Source organism: Lepidothrix coronata, unplaced genomic scaffold (assembly GCF_001604755.1).
Source record: "Lepidothrix coronata isolate B3197 unplaced genomic scaffold, Lepidothrix_coronata-1.0 Scaffold3, whole genome shotgun sequence".
Lineage (NCBI taxonomy): Eukaryota > Metazoa > Chordata > Aves > Passeriformes > Pipridae > Lepidothrix > Lepidothrix coronata.
This window is the reverse complement of record NW_016690183.1, coordinates 9,562,443-9,588,872: the sequence shown is the minus strand read 5'-3', so window position 1 is coordinate 9,588,872 and position 26,430 is coordinate 9,562,443. Positions and strand designations below refer to the sequence as shown.

The 26,430-nt window shown below is 38.7% G+C and overlaps 1 protein-coding gene across 2 annotated transcripts in view; it reads right to left on the bottom strand.

Annotated features, from left to right (window-relative positions):
- CNTNAP2 (contactin associated protein-like 2) overlaps positions 1-26,430 on the bottom strand; it is a 1,033,702-nt gene that overhangs the window by 97,287 nt on the left and 909,985 nt on the right. For both annotated transcript variants that reach the window (XM_017822277.1, XM_017822284.1), the window contains one exon: positions 19,887-20,057. In XM_017822277.1, coding sequence (XP_017677766.1) covers positions 19,887-20,057 — 171 coding nt within the window. The remainder of the gene's footprint in view (positions 1-19,886; positions 20,058-26,430) is intronic.

Below are 26,430 nucleotides of genomic sequence, written 5' to 3'. Positions count from 1 at the left end.
TTGTGCTGGGGCTTATTTCTCTCCTCCTTCCTCCCTTTTGGGTTTGTTCATTTTGTTGGCCACTTCTTGGTATTAAATATTGGTTTTTGTTAAGTTTTTAACAGTGTCTGAGTTTTCAAGCTTCAGTATGTCTTGAACCCTCCCTAATACAGCAGAGGCTTCATGACAGGATGTCTCGTGTGCAAGTTATGTTGCTGGTTCTGACTCTTCATTCTTAGTTCTATTTTCAGTGTATGGAATAAGGATGTTTTCCAGCTGGGGACATCTCTAGGTAAAATGACAGGCACTTGTACCTTAATAGAAATGGATGAATATCTGACCACAGGCACGTTAGTCAGAAAATGAAGACAAAAGAAATTGTACCACTGCCCAAAATGAGACAGGTTACCTGGCGACAACTGACAGGGAGAGGGCTGAGGTACTTAGCTTTTTCTTATCTCAGTTTTCATTGACAATTGCTTTTCCCACATCTTTTGAGACTGAATCTCAAGGCAGGGACTGGGGGAATGAAGAGTTCAAGGTCAGGTTGGATGGGACTTTGAGAACACCATGCTGCCCCCCTCCTCCTTTTTCCTCTACCCCAGCTTTACTGCTGAGCAAAGTGTTGGCCCTTTGGTCAATGATCAGTTGTCCTGGCTGTGTCCCTTTCCAATGTCTTTGCTACCCTCAGCCTCCTGACTGGGAGAGACAAACCTTTGATGCTGTGGAAGCACTGCTCAGCTATAGCCAAAACACTGGTGTGGTATCAATGCTGTTTTAGGCACAAATCCAAAACACAACACTACATGGGCTGCTGTGGAGAAAACTGACTCCATCCCAGCCAGAGACAGTAAAACATCAAATTCGTTCAGAAGTTCAGCTCAACTACTCGTGCAGAAGAGTAGCAATTATTTAGCTTTTTTTCCTATGTTGTACTTTTCAGCTTCTCTGTGTCTACACATACAAACTTCTTGGACTCGAATACATTGTTGGTTGATGTGACAGTGGTATTATTCTGTCAAATATTTGAAGGGGGTGACTAAAATATATCTAAGATACATGTAACATACATGTACATATGTACATATTTATCCGCAGTGACCAACTGGACCAGGACAAGACTTTTTTTTCAGAAAGATGCAGAAAATGAGCTGCATAGGTCCCAGAGATTTGTACTGCTCAGTCACTTTGTAGCTCATGAAGTGAGTTTTTCTAATGATGATTTTATTTTCTATTCTGTCAAATACGGTAAAACTCAAGCCAGTTATTCTAAGAAATGAGAATAAGAATCAGACTTTGAACAAATGTCTGAAATTGCTACATTATGATATTGAAAAAAAATAAATGTGGGTTTTAAGTTATTCAGTCAATACAAGGTTTTGTGATGGAAATTTCATAATATTGAATGAGGGTGAATTTTTATGTGCTCCTGCTACATATATTCACTCAATAAGCTGAGGTTTGTGGCTTAGTTTTACCCTTTCTGTGCCTTGTGCAATTACATATAATTAAATCTGAACACTTTCCTTTTATTGATTCAATTTTCTAAGGTCTCAGGTCATGGTCAGCCATCTGTTCAGAACACAGAAGAGCAATTTTGGCAAAAAAAAATGCCCTTCTCACTCTTTGTTCTGTGTTCTGGTTTTTTAGCTCTATTCAGATCCCATCTTAAATCCATGAGGTATTTGCCCATAAAAAGGAAGGGATACAACTGAGCCACTGTGCAGGATGAGCTGGCTAGGCTGGACAAGTGGGATAACAAGAACCTATGAAGTTCAATGAAGACGAATATAAGTGCTTGCACCTTGGAAGATATAATCCAGGACTGCAGCAAAGACTGGAATTTGCCCAGCTGGGGAGCAGCTCTGTGGCAAGGGACTTGGGGGTCCTGGTGGACAACAAGCTCAGTATGGGTGAACAGCGTAGTGCTGTAGCAGAAAAAAACCAAGTAGGATGCTTGGTAACATCAACAAGGACATCACCAGCAGAGATAGAGCAATCATTTTCTCACTCTTCTCAGTGCTTTCCAGGCCACACACGGATGTACGATGTTCAGTTTCAATCCTCACTAGACAAGAAAGATGTAGACAGGCTGGAGAGGGTCCAGAGAAGGTCCACAAAAATGAGCAAAGGACCAGGAAACCTATTATATAAGGAAAGGCTGAGAGAACTGGGTTTGTTCAGGCTTGAGAAAGGAGTCTTGGGGGACACCTTCTGACTGTGTTCCATTTAAAGGGTGGTTACAAAGAAGGTGGAGACATCCTTTTTACAAGAATTCACATGGAAAAGATGAAGAGTAATGGGTAGAAGTTACTCCAAGGGACATTATGATTGCACACAAGAAGAAAACTTTTCAAAATGAGAAGAATCAGCCACTGGGATAATCTCCCCAGAGAAGTGGTAGGTTTCTCAATATTGGACACTTTTAAGATTCAGCTGGATTTTGTACTGGGACATCTTGTCTAGACTGTGCTTTTGTCAAGAAAATTAGACCAAATGATTCTTGAGGTCCCTTCTAACCTGGTATTCTACGATTCTGTGATTCTATGACTGCACTGTCTGTAAGATTCCATGTTTCTTGAGTCCTTTGTTTCAAGGCTTTCTGGTAGATATACTTCAGTTACACACAATTTCTGAGGGTCAACTTCGAGGGAAGTAGCATGCGCTGCTGTGTCCTTTGCTATGCAAAAGGTCAGGTTAAATGAACTGATAGACTTTTCTGGTATTCAAAATCTATGATCAGCTTGATCTCCCACTTTCCTTGAACTCTTTGTGTTGCAATTATCTTTTCTCCCTGCTATTTTCTAATTTGATTTTGTTGATATATTTCAAGCTACGATCTCTAGCTATAATGAGGCTGCCAGCAAAGAAAGAGATGTTGATGGATAGTTGGATACTCAGAAAATGCTACACAGTAGGTGGAAGCTCTTACAAACTGTGAAAAAAAAGGAAGAGGGATTGTAACCCTCCGCACAGCCAGCTTTTTAATGCCCATCTCTCTATTTCTATCCTTCTGCCCCATTATCCTTCCTCCAAAGCATGTTTTCATCTCCTCCCTTGTACTTTGTTTCTCTTACCTCCCCTGATGTATTTTTATACCCTTCAAATGGGACTTACTGATGTTTTAGTTGACTTACATCAAAGGGAATAGTATCTAACTTCTTTAGGATCCTTTTGAAATCCAGTTCTTAGAACATAAATGCCTTGTTACAGCTAGAATCAGAGCTCACTTGCTTGGCTGTAAAACAGTATACAACGATAAGCTATAAACTGTAAAGTAAACATGCCAGACAGATATTTGTTCTGCGAAAACAACAGCTTGAAAATATTCTGTCTCTGTAAGGGCAACATCTGCCAAATTTCTTGGACAGTTTGTTTGTATATACACCTCTGATGAAGGGCTCTCTGATTAAACCAGTAGACAGAATTCAGTGAAATAATTGAAAATGAATGAAAACTTAATCAAGAGATAGAGATGCTAAATGGAGAAACATAGAGCTAGTGGTCTACGTATTTTTATATGAAATCCATCACTACAGTCAAAATCAGGTCTCATATCTATAGTCACTGGAATCCTTCCCATTGCCTTTAGTAGACCCTGGATAGAAAAGAGGGCTTTCTAGGATTTAAAAGCAATTTTCTTGTCCACCTTTCACACTTAGACAGCTGAGTTTAAAGACAGTTTTACAAAGTCATATCTAAATTACTTTCCCTGGTGCCCTCATTTGCACAGGGCTGAGAGAGGCCGTGCCAATGCTGACATGGAAACAGCATTGATAGGTTGTTCCTGGCTGCTGAAGAGAGGTGGAAAGGGCTACAGATGGTACCCTGAAGCACCATATTGGAATAGAGGACCTGCTTTAAGGAGGCCACTTCTCAAAGGACACAACTAAAAATTAAAGCTACCAAAGCAACATAACAGAGAGAAATTGTTGATTCCAAGTTGCTTGACTGCAATACAGAAATTACTGCATAGCTTGGCTGTCTGTTAATAATCAGGTAGTTGTCTAAAATCATGACCATATTTACAATAATTGGACTAAGCATCTGGATGGTTTCATCATTTATCTAATTCCCAAATGAAATGTCCATTTGAATTAATGACCAAAAACATCATTCATTTGACCAAATAAGAGTGCACATCTATGCCCAAGACTGCAGTGATCCCTGAGCTAAGTGCCAAATGAACTAGCTCTGGAAGCTGCACAGCTGCATCAGCATGATGCTGTGCCAACAGTAATTAGTTCTAATGAGAGACTATACTGCACCTAGGATCAAATCCAGCATAGCTGAGTGCTGATTTATGTGGACATGCTATCTTTCTTAGAAATAGCTCAGGTATTTCTCTAACGTGGATGTTCACTGTACAGGTTATATACACACTCTATATTTTCCTGTAGGTTACAAATAAAACAAAGAAAAATCATGCAACTTTATACTCTGTTGGATCTTATGCAATTATTTATGTAAGTGTCAAGAAGGAAAAAAGGATGAGTAAAGCTACTGCTTTGATTTAACATTAACACCCACTTCTCATGTTATAAATCCACAAGATACAATATAAGAACAACTGAGGCTCAGTGTCTTTCTGAACCTTCAGAACAACCTGATATTCTGTAGATATGAACAATCCCTCTGATCCATCATGTGAAATTTTTGAGCCAAGTAATAGACAGCCCTGCCAGAGGGAATGCAATACTGGATCTGATGTTCTCCAGTATAAGGAAGCTAATTGGGGACATCAAGATTGGAGGCAGCCTGAGCTGCAGTGATCATGCATTCGTGGAGTTTGCAGTCCTAAGGGATATGGGTCAGGTAAGGAGTAAAGGTAGGCCCCTGAATTTTAGGAAAGCAAACTTCCAGCTCTTCAAGGAGTTAGTCAATAGGATTTCCTGAGAAACTGCCCTCAGGGACAAGGGAGAAGGGCAGAGCAGAGCTGACAGACCTTTAATGAACTCTTCCATAGAAGGCAAGAGCTAGCCATCCCCAGGAGTAAGAAATCAGGCAAGGAAGGCAAGACATCAACATGGCTGAGTAGGGAACTGCTGGTCAAACTAAAGGGAAAGAAGCAACTGCACAGGCAGTGGAAACAAGAACGGGTAACCTGGGAAGAGTATACAAATGAAGTAGATTGTGTAGGAAGAGGTGAAGAGGGCCAAGGTAAAGCTGGAACTGAACCTGGCAAGGGATACAAAGAATAATAAGAAGTGTTTCTACAGGTATGTTAAACAGAAAAGGAAGGTCAAAGAGGGTGTACACATCCCTGATAAACAATGCTGGAAAACTGGTAACAATGGATGAGGAGAAGGCTGAGGTACTCAACAACTTTTTGCCTCAGTCCACCACGTCAACCTCTCTTTCCGCACCTCTTGAGTGGATGGACAGTAGGGTGGGGACTGGGAGAGCAAAGTGATTCCAACTGTAACTAAACATCAGGTTCATGACCCCATGAGGAAAATGAACGTACATAAGTATATGGAACCCTATGAGATGGCTCCCAGAGTCCTGAGTGAATTGGCTGATTATTAGTCAGGCACAGTTTTCTCTTGGCGAAGCCATGTTGGCTGCCTCTAATCACACCCCTGTTGCACATATCCCTTGACATAGCTTCCAGGAGGATCTGTTCTATGGTCTCACCAGGCAGACAGTTGAGGCTAAGTAGTAGTTCCCAGGGTCCATTTTTTACCTTTTTCCAGTTACTGGGAACTTTGCCTGAGTGTCATGATATTTCAAATATCATGGAGTGTAGCTGAGCAACTACATTAGCCAATTCTCTCAGGACTGCGAGGTGCATCTTGCCAGTCCCATCGACGTATGTTTGTTCAGCTTTCTCAGGTGGTCTTGAACCTCAGTTGGGTTGTGATAAGAGAGACTTTGTTCCTCCAGTCCCTGCCCTGATGTTCAGGGACTTGAGATATGTGGGAATAGAGATTACCGTATGTATTGATAAAATATTACTTCCCTGTGAAAAAGGAAGTACAGCGACTGCTACTAGCATTAACATTTTGATAATATAACTGTAAAGTTAGTTTGAAATATAAGTGATTTCAGAAATTCTGTAACAGTATTACAGATTTCTCTCAGTGAAATTCTTCTTGCCTGGAGGAAGTATTTTTAAACACTTTTTACCTTCAGTCACAGGAAGTCTAGAAGAGTATAGAAGTATAGAAAGGAGAAGAGAAATTAACCTCTAAATGAAAGGTAAGGGAAGGAAAACTTGCATAGCAGAATGGCTGTAACCATTAAAGATTTGGACAAAATTATACTGTAATATATAAAAAAGACACAAATAGTATTCCAATGATTTTTTTTTGCAAAGATTAAAGAAACTAATTTATGGCAAATAGAATTTATTAAATTCCTGAGCAAATTCATTAGGAATACATAACTCTTCAGAATGTCTGAAGCCTCTTATGACCTTTTTAATGTGTTTTTATCTTGAAATTTTCATAGTAACCTGCACACCAAAGAAAAACCCAAATGAGAATGAAAAATAAAGAGAAAGGCTTTGTTGAATGCAGGAAAGAGCAACCCCTAAAGTGTCTATCCTTCTCATATTTTTGATCCTCACTTTCTCCACGGTTTGGTTTGCAGCCCGAAGGCACTTGATTCAGTCTCTCCTGTGTGCAGTATCTACATCTGGTAGCTGTAAAATTGCAGCGACCTTTATTTGCATATGGACAGGGAATTAGATCTACTGAGAGATGCTGGCCTGATTCAGCAAGAGCTGCTGTTTTCTTATGCATATGACTATGTTTTCACATTGTAAGACAAGATTGCACACATTTAAATTATTTTGCTGCCTGTTTAAAAGGAGTGAACTTTAGTGCGTTATTGTCCTTCTTTCAGGATACTCTAATATCTTCTTTCTAGTAAGATTTACAACTGGACAGGTAATTTCAACAATTGGACAAATAATAAGTCTAAATCCTAGCCCTCTGTTTACAGGAACCAAGCCTCTTTGGATTAATGGGAATTAAATATGTTAATATCATTCTTTCATCATCTCATTTTATGACTGTTCAAATATATTTTCATATATCTGGCTATCTGACTGAATAGCTTGATGTTTTTTTGTTCCTTCATTGCCTATGCTGGATTAGACTCCCTCAACTATAATAACCTTTGCCTATTTCATCCATGCTGAGCCTTGAAATTCATTACCCTCACCTGTGGTTTTAATCTTAGATATTCAATAAATACTGACTGACTCATAAGTACTACATTAAACTGCACACAGGCTACCTGAAACTGGCTAAATGCTCTCCAGGTGCAAGGTAGTAAAAAAAAAATGGTCCTGCCTTTTCTCACCTTGTGGACAGACATCAGTTCCCTTTCTACTGACAGACAAGCACTTGCACATATAATTAGCAATATTTTGGAAAGACATTACTATACTGTAGCTCAATATGAAGGGAAACCAGAACTCAATATAGTACCTTTCTCATAATGAGTAAACATCTCTGTGAGGACAAAGATAAGGAGGGATTTGATTTTGGTAATAACTAAGTTATTTTTATCTCACTTTAAAATAATCTCAACTACTAATCAACCAATGAAACATAGATACCAGCCTTCCTACACAGTAGATTAGATTGCTTTGGGGGACAAAAAAAGTTGCATTAAATGAAAGTACCAAATTTTCTCATGAAACATCATGTAAAGGCCAAATATGCCCTGAGAAGATAATTATTTATTAGCATTATTTATTAATTACTTCAGTTATGCTAATTGCACTGCAGCTGTCTTGTAGATAAGCACTTAGAAACAACTTTCATACTTTTATCATTATATTTTAGTCGATGCAGCAATTTTCAGCCATGGGCACTAAGAACAAAAAAACATTAACGGTCCTGCATAAACAGGGAACCGAAACAAAGATATGTGAAAGGACTTGTTTAAAGTCAGACATCAGATGGTTAGAGCAGGGCTTGAAAAATACCTACTTGCTTTAATTCTAAGGCAATAAAGACAATTTCAGATAGATGTTACCTTCCATTCAGCCAGACCTTTTCCAATAACTACTTAGCTGCCTGGAAAGAAGGAAGGAATGGGAGTGGTGACTCACTGAAGGTCTGTTGATTCATCTCATGAGAGTAACTAATGCTTAAATAATACAGTAGCAATACCTTCTGGTCTCTTTTGCGAGAGATGATTCACACAAAGGGAACTATAATCAGTGCACTGAGTGGAAAAGCAGAGGAGGTGTGTGTTTTCCTGTCTGTAATGGGTTATAATATACTTCATTATATCCTTTTAACTGCAATACTTTACCATGAAACTGAACTGATCCTATGCAACAGAAGGCACTGCAACAAGGGGAAAGCATAGACATCAGAACAGAGCTCTCCCATGCAGCATATAAAAGGTTTGTGTAACTGGTAGTTATTTTTTGTTGGATGAAAGGCAAAATAAAACTGGGTGGTAATGTCCATGAAATCAGATTATGTCTGAGCATGGTAAAGCAACAGAGATATTTTTTTGAGAGGAAAGAGTGGCTTCTTTTACTATGAAAAACTGCTATGAAGTTGTCACGGTCCTAAAACTGCTGAGCAATGGGTCTGAGTGCTTACAAGCAGATACAAGGATATCAGTCCTCCTCTCAATTATGTTGCATTTGAATGTCATAAAAATAAGCCAAAATTATAAATTGTGCATCATACTAAGAGTAGTATGAGCCTGGTGCAGGCCTGAAAACCAGACATCAAGACGCACTTCGGTGATGTGCTTTAAACAAAGCACGTTCCCTGTGTCCTTTTCTTCCTTTTATGTTGTGCTTTCCTTATTCTGTAATTTGTGTATTAGCTGTAGGTTCTGCTATAGGCTGTGGTTAAGACTTGTAGAGGTTTTTAGGTGCCTGAATGGTAGCTACCCAAACAGTTGTACATTTAGTAAGGTCCTCATGGTGGTATGAATTTCTTGATTTTTCTGCTGGGTCGTATAAGTTTTTGTCAGTTAGTGCCTATTTTATGAGCAATTTTTCATGGCTATTTATTTCTCTGTGGCTGTCCAGGGATCACCATCAGAGTAAGGACCCTGTTGCACTATGCTCTGTACTACCACAATAAAAAAAGGCCATCCAAAAACATGACTCAATTTTATTTTTAGTGTAGTAACTCTGTATATGAAAAGGGTACATGTGAGGGGTCAGGGTAGATGGGCCCAGTTAACTGTGGCTTCCTTTTATCAAAGGTTTTAGACAAAGATTTTCTACTTTGGAAAATATACTTGTAATAATTAACATTTGCCAACATCCAGGGTAAACCCCTAAAGTTGGAAGAAGATATCTTTGGTATTGTCTACTTTTTACTCTGCAGCAGGAAAAAATATCTACCAAAAATACAATCCAGAAGTATCATGAAGTGGTAGAGGAGAGTGGAAAACAGAACTGACTTGTTGGAGGTAAAAATATGTTCTTAGACTTCATGGTAATCAGGGGCAGAATATTTGATTTAGTACGTGATTGAGGGACCTGCCTGGTTTAACTACCTTATGTTAACTATTTTGCTTGACTATGCATGAGTCTCAGGAAATGTAAAGTCAACAGGAGACTTGTTCTTATTTCCTGCTGTAGCAGTGGTAAAAATAAAAGGGTGAGTGAAAGGATTTAAGAATTTATAAAGCATTTGTTTTTAAGATTTCATACTAATAGAGCACTGTCTCAGTCCATGAGTTGAGACAAAAATCTCTACTTTAAAAACAAAATCAAGACATTTAGATCAAGAGGATCTAAAAAGTCTAAATTATGCAAGATAGTGTTATAGCAGCTGTATGATAGTAACTGCCTTCACACTCTTAAAAAATAGATTACTGTTTTATTAACTTTTAAACAAAATTTTACACAGATGGTTTTTCTTTCCTTTTAAAATGTATGAAATTATACATACGTGCAAAGTTTCTGAATGAAAAATTGGGAGCAGAAATATCCATTTTCCTTATCCTCAAAACAACCGTAGCAAGGCAAGGTAGAGAGATAGAGCCTGAATTGAGAGTGGTTTAAGCTGATATTTTTTTTAAACTACCACTTAAACCATGATGAAATGCTGTGAAGTGTTAGGAAAACCTGTGGCCAAAACTCTATATGAACATTTAGCATCTGCCATATTATAATGTTCTCACAAACACTTAGAGAGAAAATAATTATATTTACTTGAATCAGTCTGTTGACGAAATTTAAATTAATCATCTGCATAAATATTTAATGTACCATAGATACAACTGTATTATTATTAAAAACACCTCCACTTTCATTATATCTTATCATCTAGTCACAGAAAATAATTTTCTACTTTAAAACTGAATTGCTTTGTAGAAAACAATAAAGAATAATTTAGACTTTCCATAGGCTATCTAAGCAATTGCCAACACTTTACCTAAAAAGCAAAAAAGTGGTTTTCAGAGTACCAAAACTGTTCAACCACTAAGAAGAAAGATCCTCAAAAATATCTAAATAATTTAGGGCCAGAAGATCCATTGGATTCAGGACACATAGCCCCAGGAAACAATGAAGCCTGGTTGGACCCTTTCAGATTTCCTCACTCATGGCATTTCAATGTATAGGACGATGTTGATGATTAGGATTAAATGTAAGTGTGACAGAGACAAAAGACAGGTCTCTGTGTGCATCCTTGTGCTAGTTTAAGAGTCAACCAGCAGGGGAAATGAACTCAACTCAAAGGAGAGACCATAAGTCAGAATAACAATTTATTAAAACAACACAGCAAGCACAATCACACAAACAAACAATTGGTCCTAACCCACAAAACCCACATGTACAACCCGGTACCCTGGGGCATGAACAAAGTGGTGTTCCCTGGGCCCCGCTTGAGTCCAAAGTAAAGGGAGAGGGGAAAAACCTGCTGGTGGGAGAGCTGTTGCAGTCTGGTCAGAAGCGGTGATTGTAGTCCAGCTGAGGTTGAGAGCGACAAGCTGCAGTCTTCCTTCTGGATCCCACGAGTGGTTACCAAAAGTTCTGGAACTCCAGGTTTATATATATTCCAGTTCAGGCAGAAATGGTCAATCCTTCCCTCAGAGCGGGGAGTTCCATAAAAGGCTCAAAGCGGGGACTTCCATAAAAGGTGTGAGGACAAGAGCATTCTCTTATCTCACAGGCCTCTTAACACCTAGCCTGATGAGTCAGGCTCTATGGGCGGAGGGTGTGAACAGTTTCTGGGTAATGGCATGGAAGGCTATAGAATACCATGATGAACTGATCTTAGCTGTCCTAACTAGGACAATCCTCTCCACTCCTTTCTTTTCTGCTGTCTCTGATGGGCAAAGAGGTTTGTCCTAAGATAAGAACACCAGGTGGAAGTTGCAGGAGGAACTGTCTGGGTGCTTGCATAATTGATGTATTTTGGGGATGGTGAAGCTGAGATAGTTGTGATTGACTGTGGTGCACATCAGCCTGCATAAGGGTAAAGAATCACGCCAGAGACCGGGCCAGTGAGGAATACTAGTCTCCCAAGGCAGAAGGCAGCTTCCAGCTGGATCTCTGCCCCTGCAAGGGTGCATCCAGCCCAAAGATGGGGAACACTCACTTTGGAAGAGTGAGTAAAAGTACTAAGGTCCAGTCACCTACGGAGATAAAATCCTAAAGTAGCTCCATAAGCTCTTGTTGCTTTGCAATTGTGAATTCTGCAAGGCCAAATACTGTCAACCTGTATGCTTCTACTTAAACCTAAGTATATTATAACCCTTTAGACAAAAACCCTTTAGATCAAATGTGTGGCTAAATGGACCTAGTCACATCTAGACTTCTCGGAGAAGTTTAGAAAACCAAGGGGTCTCACTGAAGCTTGTGATGCAACAGGAGGGACCATGACCTCATTATAATATAATCCATTGGAATAATGATAGAGTTGTTGTTTAGATGCTGCATTGGCACTATTTAGATATTGTATTAGCAATAAATCTAATCATAATCATCCACATAATCATTGTGTCCAACTTCTTGTGCCGGGCTGAGAACCTTCTCCCAATTACTGTGCCACAGCAAGGATTCAAGAGCAGAATGGTATGGGTGACAGCATAGTGGGGATCTGATGCAGACCCCCTGGTGGGGAAGAACAAGTGGATGAGACCTTCTAGAGGCAGCTAGAAGTAGCTTCATGTTCACAGGCCCTGGTCCTCCTGTGGGTCTTTGTTGGAGAGACTAAACAGTGGAGCATAAGCAAGTTTCCTGGAGAGCTATTGATGACAACTTCCTGGTGCAAGTGAAAGAGAAGCCAATGGGCAGAGATGCTCTGCTGAACCTTACAGTCAAAAAAGGAGAGGTTTGCTGGGGATGGGACGGTTGAAGACAGCACCAGCTGTGATCATGAGATGGTAGAGGTCAGGATCCTGAGAGGAGGGAGCAAAGCAGAAAGAAGATAGTCTTATGCAAGTACCTAAATGGTACTTAAGTAGGAAAAAGAAGACTAGGGAAAATATGGGCCCATTGATTGAGGCAGGGCACCCAGGGAAAAGGCTGTGGTAATAAACACCTTCATTACCTCAGTCTTTACTAGCAAGACCAGCCTTACACAACCTGTTCTAGTGGATGCAGTGCAGGTTGGTATCTGAAACTCATGTGGGCAGAGAAAAGGAACACAGAGGGAACATCTGCCTAGTCTGGCCATGTAAAGTAGGCAGAGCAGTGCCCAATTTGCTGAAACCAGAGCCCTTCATGTGCTATTCGGGTATTATAAAGATGCAGGCACATCTGGGCCTGTCAGAGGATACATCCTGAGGAAATTCCTTTGGAAAATTTTGTCTGGTATGGGCTGGACATGATTCGTGCTAGGTGGCAGGTGGATAGATTTTTTTAGTATCAACATTTGGTACTGAGATACTTAAGCCTTCTGGTAGATCTAGCCTCTGACACCTTGTCTTCAAGATGTGAAGTAAACCAAATTCAGTCATTACTATCAAAAAGAGGAAGTTTGTCCTCTTAGTTTCTTGTGGAATGTGTTGTTTCCATGTTAAAGCAGAAAACTTAGTGAGAAAACTGATATTGTAGAAGTCAGCTGAGCTCAAAGGGGGATCCAGCTGCTACTTACTGCATGAACTAATGCAAGAAGTCACACAGTCACTTCAAAGAGTAGCAGAAAAAGAAAGTCTTTATATATCAGCATATTGACTTCAGTTTTCTACATGTGAATTTTTATGGAAAATTACAGGAAATTACAAAGAAAATGTAAACTAATGGAGTTACCATAGTTTAATGACTTAGTGACAAGATTTTCCCCTGCAGTTGAGAAAGGTAAGAGTGCACAAGAAGTCAGTAAGTGAAGCAGACATCACTGTCTAATGTGAGGCAGAACACAAAAAATATGAAATCATATGGAGGATTTAACAAAGTCAACATAATGCACACCCTTCTTTGATTTAAAAAACCCTCTGATTTTTGGAAGAAGAGAATTGTTATAGATTTAGTATATTTGATTTTCTTCCAAAAAGAGCAGAGATGAAAAATAGAATTGCAGAGATTGTTGATGACATGGGTAAAGTACTGGTCATCAGAAAATTAAAGGACCTCTAATTTGGTTAGGGTCAAGTCATATTTAGTATTATAATGAATATCTTTGCACAAGAAGTCAGCATATTTTTTTTTCCAGTAACACAAGGTTGGAAAGGTCAGAAAATAATACATAATAAACAGTATCCCAGTGTGATCAGCCAGAAATTCCTAGGACACAATGGGCAGCCTAAGCATTAATTTAATTGTACAGGTCACTAATAAACTATTACCAGAATTAATGTGGGTAGTTTTGACTACCTGTGTTTAAGAACAAAGAATTCAAGGTGCAATGAGTAGGAAGAACCTTATTAGCATAATCAGAGAACAGAACAAGAGAAAATATCTTATGGGAAGAAACCACGCGAGTTTATCTTGCTTAACACAGCAATTAAAAGCTGAGAGAAGATGTGATTGCACCATAAATATACAAGGGGAAAGAGTAAATCCTAGAAAGTAAAAATAATTAGTTCAGCCAAAGAACAATACTGAAACAAGAATGTCTGGCTATAAAGAAAAGGTACAAATCAAACTGTTAGGAATGAGAAGGCTCTTAAAAAAACAAAGGTGTGAAAGTCTGAAACACAGTTGTCCAGCCAGAAAAGATTCAAATTATTTTAAATAGAGTTGGATAAATTTAGGGTGATAGACACAGGTTATGCATTGTCATTGCCTGTGATAGTGAGGATCTAAATTCAAGGACGCAGAAGATTTGTTTCTGTCATATGCCTATAGCACCTGGCAATTTTGTGCAGCATAGTAAATACTCACTTTCCATGGGACAAAGATCAGCACACATGAATAAGGTAACAAAACCTGTGCAGTTTCAGCATGTAGCAGAAAGTAGGCTGGAAATGAGGACCAACACCTGAGAAGAACTAGTGGGTGGTACTGCCAGTACAGTTTGCCATGTGTTGCATGTATTTTGTCCAATACAAATAAAAGTTAGGGAGAACTTTGCTTTTTGAATGCCAGCCAGTTCCCACCTTGAACTTTATGTAAGCTGCAACTGATTTATAAGACACTGAACATAAAATGACTGTAAAGTGGCTTTTATAGCAATGAGAAAGGCATCCCATCACCCTTGAAAGAAGAAGGATAATGCTGAGGGGATGTGCTGTATTGCACTGTGCAGTGCAGGGCCATGAATGCCATACTGACATTGAGGCAAACCAAAGTAAAGCAACCTGTACCAGTTCTCTGTCAGAGTCCAAGCATCTGTAACCAGCTAATTTCCCCACAGCCCTATGCCTAGGATTTTCTATTGGTCAGTTTTAGCTTGGTCCCTAGCTGGAATGTTTATTTTCTGCCTTTGGGTTGCTCCCACATGCCAGACTGGGTACCTATACCCAGAAGAAGGTACAGGTAGAACTGGTCTTCTTGGATGGGACATAAATTGCTGTATTTGAATATCAGGAGTTTCTGCATCACCTACCCCCTCTGAAATGGAATCTTGTCTTTCAAAGAATGCTGCTTGTGGTTCTTCAGACTGTTTTTTTTGTTTGTTTCGTTTGTTTGTTTGAAACTTTCATTTTCCTGGAATAGGATATATGCAAATACTGCTGTAAGAACATTTGGGTCATAAATTTCCCTGAAGAAATGTAATGTTTTTCCATTTAATTTGATAACTTCTCATGGGCCTCTGGGATGAAGAGATGTTTCATTGTCCTATGCATTTTTTGATATGTGGCTAATGTAACATGAGTTACTACAGGAATTTTTTACAGAAAAGTGACCTTCTGCTAGGGAAAAAATGTAACAACTCAATTAAAAGAAATAGTGAAGGTCACAGCACTTTCTCTACCCAGGTGAAAAATCAAGCGGTGGAAAATGTAAGCTGTATTTACTTTAGCATATGGTAATTTGAGTATCATGTGGAAAACTCACTGATATGGCAGAATTCCATTTTAGGATGCCTCTGGAGAAAGAAGTGATTGAGTTATTAAAATTTGTAAGAAAATATATTAATCAGTCTTGTGTTAGAGCATTGAGTCTGAAGGAAAGAATGCTCTCTGCGTAGAAGAAAACAGCAATGGGAATCATGGTCCCTAGTCTGTCACTGCTTCTTGTCTGATTTTAGAGGAGTTACTTATATCTTAACTGAGTAGCCTAGAAACAGCTAAGCACCAGAAGCATCGTGGGACTTTTCATATGCAAATGTTAGGTATTAGAGTGCTGTCAGTATCCCTTGCCCACAGAGCAAGTAGACCCACCCTGAAGCTATACCACTGCTCCCTTTAGCAAGCTACTCCACATAATCCCTTTCACAGCTGCCAAGTTCAATGATCACTCCTTGGGGAGACTTTTTGGGGCACCTAGCATTGCAGGGGTTATCAGGCAAGTGACATCCCTGAATGTAGTGATTGTAAATATTCCCGGCTTTCTACAATAAATTAATAAGAAAGATCCTTCCTCTCTTACATGTTCATGTCAGGATCAAACACAAGCTGACCTTTATTTCTAAGCCTTATGTTTTTTTTTCTGTTGCAGAAGTGACTTAGAATTGTAGAATCATAGAATCAACAGGGTTGGAAAAGACCTCTGAGATCATCAAGTCCAACCCTTGATCCAACACTGCCATGGTTATTAGAACATGGCACTAAGTGCCACATCCAGTCTCATCTTAAAAACCTCCAGGGACAGTGAATCTACCACCTCCCTGGGCAGCCCATTCCAATGTCTAATTACTCTTTCCATAAAAAATTGCTTCCTAATATCCAACCTAAACCTCCCCTGAAGTAAGAAAATCTGCTGTTTACTTACTTCAGAATAATAACAGTGAGACACAACTCATTTGTGTGTGTAAATTGCTTGGTGATGCTGGGATGAGAGATGCTACAGAAGTGAGTAGAATGTCTTTTTCATTAGAATTATATAACAGTGTCATTAAGAGAGTTTTCTGGAAACAGTGATGGTAAACCCTTCTTCCCAAATTCTCATGAATATGCTCCTTTTAAAATTTGCTTTCAGGAACACATCTTTTCCAAAACTTGGGATATCTCTTGAACAGAAAATTCAAACGTGATCTATTTGACAAACATCTAAGTTAGGAAGTTGTTAGGTTTTTATAGTCATAACTCCAAGGTCTTTCACTCATATCTCATGAATTCACAAAACTATATAGGAAGACTATAAAAGAGAAAACATCTTTTTCTCTCTCTAAAATACAGTTTTAATTTTAAAAACATCTGGAAATTTTGACCACAGATGAATGGTTTCTGGAAGTACTGATTTACAGAAAAATTAATACCTTATTCAACTACCTCCTTTCTAAGCAGTCCTAGCTGTTGTCAGCTGACCAGTCAGCTATGAAAATAATGGGGTTCTGTAGATTTACTGGTGTATGTAAAAGTTGAGGCTTCAGGTAATTCTACATCTCTGTCAGCTGTTCCATGAATGGTGACAAGTACAAGCCTGCCAGAGGATTTTCTTGATAAATGGAATAGTTAAAGACTTGAGCCACATTCATAGTAGAATTATATCACTGTTTTTTTCTTGACAGTCTTCTTTTTCAGATGTTTGGAAGGGCTATTTCTTAAATCAGAGAAACGTTCTTCCCTTTCTTCCTGTATTTCCCCTCTCCCCAGAGATGGCAATCTGGGGCTTTAGTGAAGGTGCATGAAGCTACTCTTCAAGATACTGCAAATTCTGCCTCTTTTTTTATATGAACCTGGAGCAAATCTGTGCAGTTATTAGACCTTAAGACAATATAAAACTCAAGACTTATTAGACTCAAGCACAGAACACCAGTAAAATAATTTAATGAGTTTTCCTAGTAACAACTTTTGTTCTTTCCAAAGACTTGAAGCTAAGCTTATACATCACTAACCACATATTACAAGTACATACAGGTATTATACACATAAGGGAAGAAGAAAACAGAATTTGCACTGTCTACTGGCAGGATGCTGATTTAAACATTTTCCCTTTAGAATGATAAAAAGTGAAGAAATCGAGAACAGGCTGTTTGAAGTACAGCAGTTGCAGTAAATATGATGGTTATTATTTAAAAAACCTTTAATACAAAATAGCTGTTCTACCAGAGAATGTGATGGGTTAGTCAAAAAGCAGCTTGCCAATGGAAAGAGTTTAGGGATAATTCTGTAATTACTGTACTGACTTAATTTTGTGTTCCTATTGAGGGAGAAATTCACATATTAATTTTACAGAATTTCTGTAAAGGGGAAACAGACTTTTAGGAAGCAGCAGATTCTACTGTAAACTGTGTAAGAAACTTCTGAAATTCTGAAACTTTACTTTCCATTTGAATGAATTCCAGAAAACCATAAGTACACACTAGAATGAAACAAACATAAAAACTATATAAAACAAATGTTCATTAAATAAATGTGCAATTCAGAAGAGGAGTTTCTCTTTGTTACTAAACTCACAACATCCAACACTTTTTGAACACTTTTTTGAGCCACTTTTTGAGCTGTGACTGGTAGAACATTTAAGTCACAGAAAGGCCTATTTTCTGGGGCTCTGAAAATTTCAAGCAATAGTTTTTGGGAAAGAAAGGGTAGAGTGAATGGAAATACATCGAATGAACTGCTTTGTACTTTATAGCAAAAGTTGACTTTACAGTCAACATAGTTTTTACCAACGTCTCACATCTGTTTTTACAGATGATATTTCAATTTCTGCCACTAAAAATTTATAATCTAAGGTTTAGATTATAGGACACAAGGAAGAGGTTGAATTCATGCATATGCCAGGTCACAGCAAAGTCAGTGGATCTCAAGCACAGGTTTAAAATTAAAGTCCTGTTTAACGATATTCTGAGTAAACTGCTACGTACTTTCTTGAACTGGTACATCTATTCAGTGAACAGTTGCAGCATGACTACTTTTAAACTTGAGCTGAGTTCAAAAGAATTATAATCACTGCCAACTCACCTTTATTCACTGTTATAGTCACCTTTATTAACTGTTACTGTCACTATTTAGCTAAGTGAACAGCATGGCTGATCTGATTACAATAGCAGAGACCACCTTTCATAAAGTAGAAGAGCAAGAAGCTCTGAAAATGCCCACCTCAGCTGATTAGAAGTACTATTTAAATTCAAAGGGAAATTAGAAATAGCTGCCACTTTATTACTAAAGGGCTGTGTCCCTTGTTAAAGCAATTAATACTATCTCCTGTGGCTCAATAGGAGCTATTTTGATTTGCACTAATTGCAGATTAAACAAACTGGGATTAAGCAACATGAAATAAATTCCTTGTAGAAAGAAGGAAACATACTTTCACCCAATTGGAACTTGGTGTTTTATTCTTATCCAGAGGGAAAAATTTAGATTCATTTTGAAGGGGCCTTCTGGTGGTTTCTAAGTCTCCACATTCTGATTTGTGTGTTTAAATTTTGGGAAGTGCTGAAAATGGCTTTTTGTTTTAAAATTAGATGTGTGCATGTAGATCATATTGCATCTGCATAAAAGATAGATTATTCGGGGTCCACAAGCAAATTCTTCTCTTTCAACATTAGCAAATTCTAGCATTGCCTTTTTTTTTGTGCATCAGTATTTAGAGCTGGCTCCTTGGTGTCCATGAGTAGCTCCTGCAGCAAAAGGAAGCACACATGCTTTTCCCAGTGCTGGAGCGCAGGGAGGCAGCTTGCTGCACTCATATAACCCCACTGCTGTAATGTGCTGCTGGGGGCTGTAATAACAACCACCCAAAGCACAGCGGGCCTGTTGCTGCTTCCATTTATGGCAGGGTCGAGGGAGAACAAAGGAGACATAAAACATGTTTCTCCCTAATTCAGCTGCTTCAATTTCACTAAGCAGAATTCAGGTACAGCTGAGGATTTCGGCACCTTTCCCTGGAAAGTTTGCCCCTGGGCCATTAAAAGTGGTTTAAATAATAAAATTAACTCGCCTCTTGATATCGTATACCCTCTTTCTCAGATCAGCAATTTTATTAACAGATAATGCTGATAAAGATTTATTTTTATGAGATTTTTTATGGCTTTTAAATATCATATGCAAGTTTTCAGCTCTTTGGCTCCTTGCAGTGATTATTAGGATGGTATCTCTTTTTTCTTTCTTTTCCCTGTTTCTGAAGCAACCATGAAATAGAAAAGCACACAGAGCTGAAAAAATAAGCTCTTAAGAAATAATTCTGACGTGCGATTTTGGAAACTCTTTTCAGGTCAGTGTCATTTTTATAATTGATGTTACTAGTTCTATTCTTCTTTGTATGTTTCCCCTAAATAAACAATCCAAATATACTTCAAATGCTCTTCTCACATAAGGTAACCTGAAAATATGTCAAGCAGCTTGATTTGGAAGTTTTTCCAGCATGTAGTGAGCGTACACATTTTACTGAATGATACACATTTCTTAAAACCTACTATCTGACATAAACCCTGTTCAGGTGCTAAGAATAGTGATGAGAAGCATATACTTACATTTCAGCTCCAGTTTGATGAAGTCAGTGTTACCCAGATTCTCAAGAAACACCCCATCCGAGGCTGATGTTTTGAAATAGAAAGAGATGTCTGCGCTGGTTTCCCCTTGGAAGGTGGAGAAGTGGAGGTAAGATGATGAAGTAACAAAAGAAGCTGCGTTCCAGTAATTCCCTGCATGGGATAGACAGGAAAGACACATATTTCAGTGCTCCCTTGAAGCTGTCTGAAAAGTTGAAGCTTTTAATGTCAACATATGCTACAGTGTTGTTTATGCTGAAAAAAACCCCTTCAAGCGTATTGATTCTACTACCTCCTTTTTGTTTTTCGGGTGCAGTGCATCAGATTTCAGAAGGCAGAGCATGTTTATTGTAAATTTATTTTCAAGCTCCTAATTTATCATATCCAGTCATACTCAAATATGTTGTTACTACATGTTTAGTATAGTAACATTCAAGTAACACTCATGGGAGATCAGACAGATGGACAAAACACTAATTTGATGTCTACCTCACCTCTGGCACGTTTTGGTTTCATGCATTGCTTCATGTGTGACTTATCTATCTTCAGATTTATTCTACACAGCTACACAGCTATACCCTCTTCTTCTGAAAACATAGCCATGTCTATTAGAAGTGTATTAATATGCACCAAAGAAAAAAATCCAAGAAATGAAGCTAAGCAATACAAACCCAATTAGCATGTGCTCCTAATTGTCCCCTAGTACATTTCCATTGTAGAAATATAATAATTAATAATATCCAAGACCTATTACTGTACTTTAGCTAGCCTGATAGTCAAATTCTGTGCAAGGTAGCATTACCATGCAAACACAAAAGATTCACAAGATATAAGAGAAGATAAGATTCTCTTAAAATTCATAAGAGAAGGCTTCAGAGTGACCTAATTGTGGCCTTCCAGTACCTGAAGGGAACCTACAAGAAATATGGAGAGAAACTATTTACAGGACCATCTAGTGATGTGACAAGGGGGAGTGGTTTCAAACTGAAAGAGGGTTTATACGAGATATTAGGAAGAAATTCTTTACTGTAAGGGTGGTGAGGCACTGGAACAGGCTGCCCAGAGAAGTTGTGGATTCCCCATCCCTGGAAGTGTTTAAGGCCAAGCTGGATGTTGCTCTAAGCAATCTGTTCTAGTGAAGTGTCCCTGTCCACGGCAGGAATGTTGGAACTAAATGATCTTTAAGGTCTCTTTCTACCCAGGCCATTCTATGATGATTCCATGATGATGATATAGGTGATATGGTAAGCCAATGAGAGACTAAAACAGCTAGTTCTAGTTTAATCAGTGTGCTTATGTATCCAGATTCAGAAATTTATTAGAATATCCTCATTATGTAGCCACAGCTGAGCCTTTAGTATGCCAGCTAATAAACACAATAATAAACTACTTTCCATTCCAGTCAAAATTTCCAGAGATTGGTTTTCCATTATTTGATTATTGAAGTACCTGATAATGCTATTATTTATCTGGTTAGCACTGGATGAATATGAATGAGGATGCTGAACCTCAGCACTGCTTATATGTAACACCACTGGCCCACAGCCAGGTCAGAAGTATTATTATTTGTGTAATTCATTAATCTTTATTCAAATTTAAATTGAACATCTGAATTAACAGAAAGCTTTATGTTTAAATACATGCAAACAATTGCCTTCCATAGTACTATCCCATCTCTTCCATTTAATTCTGCCTCTCTCAAGGATGCAGAATGAGAGTTTTTGGGAAAAGAAGCAGCTTTCTGTTTACTCCAATGCATCACAGGAGGAAAGTTGTTACTGAGATTTTGTGTGTATGTGTATAAATGTGCATGTGAGCGGTGAAAATGGGAAGAAATGGACACTCATAAGATAGCTTTGTGAATTAACCGGTTGAGCTAGGTCAGCTAGCTTCAACATGTATTACTATTTACTCTACTTACACAAAGTAATTACTTACAAACTAGTAATTTCAAGATTGAATATTATTAATTATTTCCATAGAAATGTTAATAATCTTCATATCATAGGCATGCTTGGGCAAGAAATGTCTGCTAATTAATTGCAAAGTCTTTCTCTGAAAACATACCTAGTGATAAAGCAGCACAGATAAAAAAGGCCTAGAATTTTATTTTCATTCATAGTCTCAAGTCTCTTTTTATCTCTCACTTTTCAAAGTGCTTCCTCAGTATTAGGGTTGCTTATGGTCTAGGTGCATGAGTGCTTTCTCAATACTCTCTTAGTTCAGGGTCCAGATGGACTTAGTATATATGCTTTTCCACTTGCAGATGTACCTGGACATCTATATTTTTCCCCTGGGAGCTACAAATATGCTAGATCTTGGCAAACTCTCAAAACAGGTTTATTTCACTTGCTGAATAAACTCACATGAAATAAGTGGGACTTTGACAAAAAGTCAGGCATATATTAATACAATCCTTGTTAAGCAGCTAATTTAGTTGCCCTGAATAACCTTGTAGAAATGCTTGCATGTCTTTATAACTTAAACAAGTATTTCAGATCCCTAGGTTTACATTCTCTGAATAATACCAAACTTATAAGCCTAAAACACAAAGAACACTCGACAGCAAAATTGCTGTGAGAGAGAGCTACAAAATTCAAGTACTACTGGAGACAAATCTCTCTTCGGTGAGAAAGGCTCCCTAGCCACCTCGCTACAGCAAAGGAAACCAGGCTGACTGTGCAGCTGCGTCACTGTCCAGCCAAATAGCATGACTGCAACGGGCTCTTCTCTCAGGTTTCTCCCCTGGCCAGGGATGCTGGTTAAAGACGAGCCTTCTGCTAGCACGACCCAACCTTCAGTCACTGCATTCCATGTTCTCACCATACTTGCATCTCCTGTGAGCCTTACGCACATGAAGAGCCACAAGTTAGACAGATATTTAATTAATCGCTTCCACTGATGCATTGACAATGGCTGTGTTGAAAGGAGCATATTTTTGTCATGTTTTATTCTGTCATGTTGTGGTGCAATGAAATCCTAGTCCCTTAACTGGAGCTTCCACTATAATACAGTATATTATTATAATTAATATTGCAATAAAGTAAATAAGAATAGGAGCTGGTATATGAAATAGCTATATATTTAGTAGTATTTTTTATATCTTTTTAATTATCTTGCAAACTTGAAAGCACTAAATGCAATTTAAAATAGACTCAGTCTCCAATGCTGGGACACTCTGCGTTAAATCCTTAATTATGACAGCGCATAACTAAAGACCAGGTTTGCCTTTAAAGGGAATTAATTTCCAGTTGTATGTGACCATTCCTTTTTATAGTCAGAGATTTCAGTCTTTAGTATTGGTTGTGGGTTTACCCAACAGGCCCCGACCATATGGCTAAGATTTCAAACCTTTACCACAATATGCTTACAAGAAGGGCTACAGCTACCAGGGCCAGATAGGAAGGTAGGTTCATATGGAAATGTGTGTCACCTTTTTACTGAAACAAAATGAATCAATTTTTACTTAGTGCTGCACCCAGCCTACTGAAGAGTTTCATCAGTAAAGATTTTATATTTCATTCAAAATGCTGTGTTTTGGCTCTGCAGAAAGCCTTGGCTGCAGATGATACTGGTGAGAGTATGAATACAAATAATGCAGATAGAATAGCAGAACCTGCAGCTTTAGAGAGATGTTTTCATGGGCTATTCATAAGAAATTCCTATAAAGACAAAATCATGTTTTCACACATAGGTATACATTTGTCTCAAAACACTTTCAGGGGAAAAAGACTTTTTATTCAGAGTACAAGAGAAATGTTTTGCTAAATATGCATAATGATCTTTATCATAAAATGATAGTTTTGATAAGAAAAGGTTTCCCTAAGGAAATCTTGTATAAAAATCCACTTCACACACATTTATTATTGTTTCTTGGTAGGAACTTTTGTCAGTCACTGTGCCTTAAAATTTCTTCAGTACATTGTCACAATTCTTTCCTCAAATGGTTTGAATGTATCAATCCTACAAGCGTTTTTCTTCCACTTTAGGCTGAGCAAGCTGTAGATGGAGAAAATTGGGACAGGAACTTAAACCACAGGCTAGAGTTATGGCAGCGGGAATATCAGACCAATAGAAGGTAGGAAAGGGAGTTTATTTAGAAAGAACACCATAATTGCTAAGTTTGTGACGTATAAAAATACCACAGAAGCTAAGGAGGATTTTTATTGTATTATCTGAAATATGACGTTATAATTTTACTTTTTTCTTTGTAATCTCAACCATAATTCTGTAATCAAGACCATAGCTCTGTTGTGCATCTCTGTTGTTTTAAGCTTGCCTAATGTTTAAATTTGATTTAAACCAATTAAACAGGTACAGAGCATGCTGCTGTCATGGAAGCACAAATACAAATAAATCAAGGCACCAGACAAGCCTTTTCAGTTGTTTGCAGCTCAAGGTAAATGTGGAGATCCTCAAAAACTGTCTGTGTTTCTCACAAAATTGCACATTTCTTGGTGATGGCATTATGTCTCAGAGCATGCAGAGGCAGGTAAGGGAATTGCTGACCACGGCCCCAGAGGAAACTGTCATGGATATTTGCCTGGATCCAAGCAGGAATCAGAGCCATAGTTATGACAGAGGTGCTTCAATGGACCACATAACACTATGATTCTGTTTTCAACTTGCGTCAAGGTTGCTCACAGCTCTCCTTGTCTGCTGTGGAAATTAAAATCCAACTCCTTAAGCTCCTGCAAAACAGTCTTACTGCTTTCTCATTAGTTTTACTACCCCTGAGTTACAGTGTTTTGGTGTGTGGCAGCTATGTCACTTGAAAACACAGAGTCACTGGTCTTATAGCAATCAGCCTTTCAGCTTCTTCCTTGCAATATTTTTGTTCAGAGCTCCCTTGCTGGCTCCCATCAATATCTTCTTTCTTAGTGTGATTGAAATTCATGCTGTAACACCATCAATTTCACTTTTACATTTAAACTCCATTGAAATGGATAATGGCAATACCAGAACTGTAAAAGACATCAGTGCTTTTAGCCCTGCTAGGCAATCGCACTGGAGAACGAATGCTGCAATGTCAGGCAGCTCTTATGTATTACAATAGTCCAAAACCCTCCAGGGCCCTCATCTGCAGCAAAACAGATTTTCTATCAAAACCATTATGTGAATAAAATGTAAGAATAGTCTTCTATTTCAGAGAAGATGGATGTGTGAATGGAAAACTGTTCTGTGCCACAAAGTAATGGATTGAGATTATCCATACAATTATGCTGAACAAATCAAGTTGGTGGGATTTTTTTCCTTTCTTCTGTTTCCATTCTGGGAAAGGAGTCTACACATGCACACTCAGAGCAATTTGGGTATCAGTACAACAACAATCACACCTTTGACTCAACTCTTCAGATGCACTTCAGCGTGGAACTGGCCATAATGAAAACCAAATTTGCTGTCGGACTTTTTATCTGAAAAGTCAAAGAAAATTGGTAGTATTTCTTGCACTGAGTTGTACTTTATTGTGAAAGATGTAACTATGACCTCAAAGCGGGGCAGGAGCTTTTCTACTATCAGTGCTAATCCTAGTAGAGTTGAGATCACAGCTTCAGACTGAACAGGAGGGGTGTGTGTGCTGGGGGAAGAGGAAAGCAAAGATGGCAGGTTGTCAGCATTCTGTCCTTTGCTGAGAGGGCTACAATGCTGGTGGCTTCTTCGTGACTGGACAATCTGCTTGGTGTCATTTTTCATTGTGCTAACATGCTTTTAAACCTTTGTTCTGCTCTGGTCTGCATCTCCATGACACATTTACTATGTGTTTTACTGTACAATATTTACTATATTTAATGTATTTATGTTTTATTATATATGGTGCACTTTGCATATCTTCTTTGATTTCTTTGGTGCCCTTGAAATCAGTTTTGACCAGCTCCAGTTTTGAATTTATTTGACTGTTGGTGAGTAGTTTATAGCCCTGGAGTCCCCTGTATCAATCAGTGCACAGTCTTGTGTCATCCCATGCCTGCACCTCTCTGCCCCAAATCCCATGTTTCCAATTTTCAGGACTGCACAATGTGTACTGGTTGTGTATTTCTCTGCACTGCACCATTATTATTGTTATTGGTCCTGCACTTGGGTCGCAGCAACCCCATGCATTGCTATAGGCTTGGGAAGAACAGCTGGAAATCTGCTCAGCAAAAAGGGACTTGCAGGAGGGAGTTGGCTGACAGCTGGCTCAATATAAGCTAGCAGTGTGCCCAGGTGGCCAAGAAGGCCAATGGCATCCTGGCCTGTATCAGGAATAGTGTGGCCAGCAGGACCAGGGCAGTGATTCTACCCCTGTATTTGGCACTGGTGAGGCTGCACCTCAAGTACTGTGTCCAGTTCTGTGTCACTGGCTTCAAAGAGGACACTGAGGTGCTGGAAAATGTCCAAAGATGGGCAGTGAAGATGAGAAGGGTCTAGAAAACATGTTTTATCAAGAGCAGCTGCAGGAGCTGGGGTTGTTTAGCCTGGAGAAAAGGAGGCTTAGGAGGGACTTTATTGCTCTCTTCAACTATCTGAACGGAGGCTGTAATGAAGC